Source organism: Dipodomys spectabilis, unplaced genomic scaffold (genome assembly GCF_019054845.1).
Source record: "Dipodomys spectabilis isolate Male_0828 unplaced genomic scaffold, ASM1905484v1 ptg000262l, whole genome shotgun sequence".
Lineage (NCBI taxonomy): Eukaryota > Metazoa > Chordata > Mammalia > Rodentia > Heteromyidae > Dipodomys > Dipodomys spectabilis.
In genome coordinates, this window is record NW_024870939.1 from 2,295,634 (window position 1) to 2,302,332 (window position 6,699).

Consider the following 6,699-nt stretch of genomic DNA (forward strand, 5'->3'; position numbering starts at 1 on the left):
CTCAACCCTGTTGAGAAACTTTATTGCTACAATGTCAATGAGGGTTTGAGTCCCCAGACACCAGTTCCTTAAACAACTCCAGCAGTTGCTGTGGTCACTGTGAGGAGATCCTAGGTTGGGGAGGCTGAAGCAGGTGTTATGACAGGTGTCAGATTGATTCAGGCTGCTGCCTTTAGCTCCTTTTGCTTGATTCTAGCCAGAAGACTTTGGGGCCTGGCTTTTGCCTGTCTCTTTAGCATGAGATGTCCTTGGAGGCCCTGGGGAAGGGAAAGCCAGTGAGTGGTGTGGCTTCCTTCCTTCCTCAGCGTGATCAAGTCTCCTTTCATCTGCCTGGCTTCCACTTGTCCTCAGATGCTACCCCCAAACTCCAAATAGCAAAATTCCTGGGTTTCCTTTCGCCAGCACAGGGTCACTTCAAGCTGGAATATAGGAGTAACTCTTCTACCAGAAGGTCCAGGGCGGTTGCAGCAGCTCAAAGGTGGGGATGCTGGTGACATTGACTGGGATGGAGATGATGGCCCATGGCAGCCCATGCTGTTCCAGGGAGCGGCGGATCATGTAGCTGAGAGGGCATGAAAAGAAGTAGAAATGGTCACTTTCAGCACCGCAACTTCCCTTAACTTTCCCCTTCATTTTGGGAGTTCCAGAGTGCAAGAACTCTGCTCTCCAATTGAGGTACCCCAAGATAAGACCTGTGGGAATACATTGTTGATTACCCTTGATTTCCCAAAGTTATGGCACCCCGCTAGGTGCAGCACAGAGACAAAGAACTCTCACCCATCTCGGCCAAGCAGGAAGAGGGCAGGGATGTCAGCTGTCCGCTGGGTACTGTCCTGGATCATCTCCACATAGAAACTGTCGTTGTCAACTGCATTGTCACTGATGATCACGGCTCTACCACCATGCTCTTGTACAACTCGCGTCTTGGAGAGGAAGGAACAACCCCTGGAAGAGGTGGTGATAAAATCAAGAGAACAGCAGGTGCTAGCTACCCCTCTCCTATACCATCTGAGGATGAAAGGACCATGGAGAACTTGTTTATAAAGGCTCTTTAAGTAAATAGTTAAAAGCATGGACAATCTTAAGACATTTTTTTTTAGTACTGCAGAATGAACCCAGGACCCCCACATATGCTAATAAACAGGTACTTGATATCACTTGAACTCATCCCAGCCATTTTGTATTTTGTTTCTGAGACAGGAGCTCCCTAACTTCACCAGGGGGTGGCCTCCAATTCTTGATCTTTCTCTGCTTCCCAAGTAGCTGTGGTTACAGATGTCTGCCGTCATGCCTGGCCTTTAAGACATTCCTTTTTTTTTTTTTGCCAGTCAGAACTGGGGCTTCAGCTCATGGCTGGGTGCTACCCCTAACTTTTCCTGCTTAATTTTCTCCACTTTGAACTTTTTGCTCCACTTTGAGCTTTTAGCTACTTAGTTGTTGAGATAAGAGTTTCACAGACTTTCCTGATTAGACTGGCTTTGAACAGGGATCTTCCTATCTCAGCCTGAGTAGTTAAGGTTACAGGCACAAGTTCTCAGCACCCAGCTTCCTAAAACATTTCTTAAAAGACCCTAAAAGGGGATTATTTAAAAAACAACCAGCTATTTCATGTCATTACCACCAGCCATGATCTTAGAACTGCCCTCTACTACTGCCATGCCTACCCCACTCCTTACCCCCTTTCCACCAGGGCGATCTGGTCCTGGATAAAGAAACCGTTGCTGAGTTCCCCGCAGGCCTCTGGAGGTTCAGCAGGAACAAGATGAATCTGCTCATACCTCGTGTGCTGAAAAATGTTTAGACATTAGGACAGGTGAGTGTTAGGAAAGCACATCTGTATTGGGACTCAGTGACAATCCCACCTACTGGTGCCTCATTATAAACAGTGAAGAAAATGTAGAGGGCATTCGAAGTTGCTGTTGAGCATTTTCAATGCTCACAAAGGCCTGTTTGGTTGTTCAGCTTCACTCTGCCTTTCTGTGAGATTGGTAGGGGAGCTAATTATAAATTCAGGAAGAGAGACATAGGTACCCAAAGGTAGAGCTGACCAAGCTGTACCCTTATTTTATCATTATTTCATGGCCCACAATAAGATAGCTTGTGCCTCCCAGGTGCCTAGGTCTGTGGTATGCTCAGAGAAGTCATCTGCAGAAAATTCTGTATCGAGGCTCCTGTATTGCTCTGTATTGTTCCCTTCTCTGGCTCAGCACTCAGGTAGGATGAAAAAGTCACCACAGTTCAATGAGGAAAGGGGCAAGTTTAGGTCAGAGATCAGATGCATACTTGAACTTACAAAGATACCACCAAAATCCTTGGCAGGTGTGGCTGTGAAGATGTATCGAATGTCCCCAGGACTCAGCACTTGGAAGTACAAATAATCATGGATTCGCAAGCCTAAGGAAAAGGGAGTATAGATGAAAAATCACCCAAGTTTACATCACAGACTCCATGCATTAAACTAGGCTGGCTATAATCTGGGCCCAAAGGCCCAATTCAACCAATTGGGTTCCCAGGGAGGTTGGGAAAGTTGGTTTTTACCTTAAGGAGGGAAGAGTTAATGCAGGGCTGGGAAGGTGGCTCAGTGGTAGAGTGCTTGCCTTGCATGCATGAGGCCCTGGGTTTGATTCCTCAGCAGCACATAAGCAGAAAAAAAAAGCCGGAAGTGGCGCTGTGGCTCAAGTGGTAGAGTGCTAGCCTTGAGCTGAAGAGCTGAGGGACAGCACCTAGGCCCAGAGTTCAGGCCCCACAACCAGACCAAAAAAAAAAGAGTTAATGCAGACAGAATAGAGATTTTTTTGGGGGGAGGGGGGTCTGGTTGTGGGGCCTGAACTCTGGGCCTAGCATGCATGCAAGGCAAGCACTCTACCACTAAGCCACCTTCCCAGCCCCACTATAGAGATTTTTTTGTCTGCTACTGCTTACACAGGTGACCAGAAAATCTTGGAATGCTTGGGTTAGTCCCCATTTGTTCTAAAGTGGACCTGGGAGTTTCAGAGTTGAGATGAAGTAGACCTGACACAAAAATTTTCTTACTGAAATGTGAGATCGAGTTTGGTACTATCATCTCTGGTCCTTAGTGTTCGAGTTTTTGGGTTTGTTTGTTTGTTTGTTTTTGGGTCCGGTCGTGCGGCCTGAACTCTGGGCCTAGCATGGATGCTAGGCAAGCACTCTACCACTCTGCTACATTTCCAGCCCTATCTACCTCTATTGTGTGTGCATGCACACACACACATATGCAGGCTCCCACGTACTGAGACTTGAACTCTGGGTCTGGGCACTGTCCTTGAGATTTTTCACTCAAGACTGGCACTTTACCACTTAAGCCACAGTTCCACTTCTGGCTTTTGGTTGTTAATTGGAAATCAGAGTATCATGGAATTTGCCTGCCTGGGCTGGCTTCAAACCTTAAGCCATGATCATATCTCAGCCTGCTGAGTATCCAGGTGTGTGCCACTTAGACCCACCCAGGTATGTATGTATGTATGTATGCATGTATGCATGTATGCAGGCATTTATTTAGAGCTAGGGTCTTGCTATGTGGCCCAAGCTGGTTTTCAACTCCCAGGTTCATACAGTCCTTTTGCCTCAGCCTTCTGTCTGTCATCTTTATTTCTTTTTGGTCATTCATGGGGCTTGAATTCTGGGCCTGGGCGCTGTCCCTCAGCTCTTCAGCTCAAGGCTAGCACTCTACCACTTGACCCACAGTGCCATTTCCGTTTTTCTGATGGTTTATTAGAGATAAAGAGTCTCATGGACTTTCCTGCCTGGGCTGGCTTTGAACCACGATCCTCATATTTCAGCCTCCTGAGTAGCTAGGATTACAGGCTTGAGCCACTGGTGCCTGGCCTCTGTCATCCTTCTTGCTCCTTAAGGGTCATTACGGCAAACAATCACCAGGGATCTTTGTAATTATGATCATCTTGCCACTTTCAAGGCTTCAGTGAGCTCCTTTATTCCTAATTCTCTTCACTGCCTTCTTGATCTGTATCTTCCCATGTTCAAGTTTCCTGGCCTCCTTTTAATGTCTTCATTTTTCTTTTCTTTTTTTTGGGGGGGGGGGCGGTCGTGGGGCCTGAACTCTGGGCCTGGGCGCTGTCCCTCTTCACCTCAAGGCTAGCGCTCTACCACTTGAGCCACAGTGCCACTTCCGGTTTTTTTCTTTTTTGCTTATGTGGTGCTGAGGAATCGAACCCAGGGCCTCATGCATGCAAGGCAAGTGCTCTACTACTGAGCCACCTTTCCAGCCCCATGTCTTCATTTTTCTGAGTCTTCCTGTAATTAATTAGTTCCCTCTCCCTAGAATGCTCCCTACTCTTAATACACTTCCACTTCTGTTTGTTTTTGCTTTGCTTTGTTTTGATGCCAGTCCTAGGGCTTGAAATCAGGGCACAATCCCTGAGCTTTTGTGGTCAAAGCTAGTGCTCTATCACTTGAGACATAGCTCCACGTCCAGCTTTTTGGTAGTTAACATGAGATATAAGTTTCATGGACTTTCCTGCCCCAGCTGGCTTCAAACTGCAATCCTCAGATCTCAGCATCCTGAGTAGGACTGCAGGCGAGAGCCAAGAGTGCTTGGCAGCCACTTCCACTTCTTTACTTGGCTTGCTCTTAGTCATCTTTCAGATTAGAACTTCCTTGTCATTTTCTGAGAAAACTGCCTCCTGCATATTTGTCCTTTTCTTTCCTACTCAGAATGTACTTCCTTTTTTTTTTTTTTTAAAAAGGACACTTTCAATATAATTTACAATTATATGGTACTTATAATTTTCTAATGTCTGCTTCTTGCACTAGGGCGAGAATTCTAAGTTTGTAGCTTCATTCAGTGCTGGACCCCAGGTGCCTAAGATATAGTAAATACTCAGTAAAGGTTATTAAATGAATGAATGAATAACTGTTCACCTCCAAAGCTCTGAACAAGAAAATTTCTGGAACAACCAGATTTTTCTGGGTTATAGGAACTTCTCAACATAAAGGTTTAGTGTTTTATGGGACTTGAGTCCGTGCACTCCTTAGCCCAAGGGGGATTGATGAATGTTAAAGGATGAATTGTTACCACAGGTCTGTCATCCAGCCACCAAGCCACTATCCTTGTGTGCCAAGGCTGGGGCTGGTTATGCCTTTAGTTGTCCATGTATACTGTCCAAATCACAACTACCATATAGAACCCCACAGAGGTGGCACAGAGCCTTTTGTACTGAGTGTGGGGACCGGCCATCAAATACAGCTACATCTCCACCAAGTCTTGCTAAATGCACTTAAAAAAAAACAAAAAAACTTCATACACACACCCTTGCTTGGCCTTTGCATGAGCTAGCTATATAAATTGGGAGTATGTGTATATTCACATAGGCGTCTAGATGTATACATTTATGTGCTTGTGTAGGTGCAAGCAGGTTGTATAATGAGTGCTTGTGCATGAGTCCACTGTAAGAATGTGTGTTCCTGAATATGTATGTGAATGCTCATAGTTCTCAAGTGTGTACCTCCATCTATCCCTTGTGCCTCCTGTGCGCACCTCAAGTCACCCGTGTCGTCCTTAAAGGAAAGAAGGGGGTTGGGGGGAAGCTGCTCCGACATGGGGAGCTGAGGGCTCAGAACCCAGCCGCAGACTGCGCCCAGCTCATGGACCTGGGAGTCATCATCCACTCTCTCCAGTTGCCCGTCCCGACCTCCGCCTCACTCCGAACTCGCGGGGTCCCCAAGGTGACCTGTGGACCCCTGGCCCGAGACACTCGCAAGCTGGACCGCCAACCCCGCCCCGAAGCCCCGCCCGTTGCCGCTCACCGTGGACTGCGACGCACGCGGGGAGCCAGAGCACGAGACACCACCAGCCCGCGGCGCCGGGGACCATCTCCAGGGCCCGGCCGGGCGCCGCGTCTCCTCCGCCGTCCCGCCGCGCTTAGCTCGCCGGACTTTAGCCTGACAGCTGCTCCGGCCTCCCGCCCACAGACCCGCTCTCCCTGCTGGTTGGCAGACAGGAACCACATCCACAGCTGATTGGCTTTGACGCCTGCTCATGTAGCCGCACCTTCCGCCTCTGCGCCCTAACCCACTTCCTACTGGCCAAGAGAAGTGGAGTCGAAGGCTGATTGGTCCAAACTCTAACAGCAACTGCTGGCCCCCATTGCAGCCCCGCCCCCGAGTTTCCCAGTACAGATTTATCTCCCCGGGACCTCACTGGTAGTGGGCGGGTCCGAGAGGTTAGGACGCCGGTGGGCGGCTAGGTGGGGTCTCTTCAGCTGCCAAAAGGTTTGGCCGTTGGCTCTGGCAATGGCTAGACCAGCCATGGCTTCTCCTGGTGATGCTTCCCACCTCTCCAAATCCTCTTAAGGAAAGGCATTTGTCAAGCGCCCAGGGGGTTCCCGGCTCCGTTCCACCACCGCCGCCGGCGCGCTCACAGTCGGCGGGTGCGGGGGCCGTGGCTCGGTGCACCACGCCCGCCAGGGGGCGCTGGCCGGTGCGATTTGCCACGCCCGCTTCCCTCCCACTAGCTGTGTCCATTTGTCACCGTGGACATCTTTCTTAACCGATCTAACATCGTTATCTGTAAAACAATAGCCTTCCGGTGATCACATTTGTAAGGTGCTTACGTAGCACAAGGCCGTTCCAGTCGGCGTTCAATGAAAGCATTTACTGCATCCCTTAATCTAGCCTTCGGGGACACAGGGAGAGATACGATCGAGGTTAGTAGGTGACACG

General features: G+C 48.9%; 1 protein-coding gene across 1 annotated transcript; it reads right to left on the minus strand.

Annotated features, from left to right (window-relative positions):
• Positions 1 to 6: 6 nt before the first annotated feature.
• Pradc1 (protease associated domain containing 1) lies at positions 7 to 6,522 on the minus strand. The gene is made up of 5 exons (XM_042699728.1): positions 5,785 to 6,522; positions 2,294 to 2,394; positions 1,677 to 1,786; positions 778 to 945; positions 7 to 562 (listed from the first exon to the last, which is right to left on the minus strand). The coding sequence occupies exons 1-5, from the start codon at positions 5,849 to 5,851 to the stop codon at positions 442 to 444; spliced, it is 567 nt and encodes a 188-aa protein (XP_042555662.1). The 5' UTR covers positions 5,852 to 6,522; the 3' UTR covers positions 7 to 441.
• Between the last annotated feature and the right edge of the window lie 177 nt (positions 6,523 to 6,699).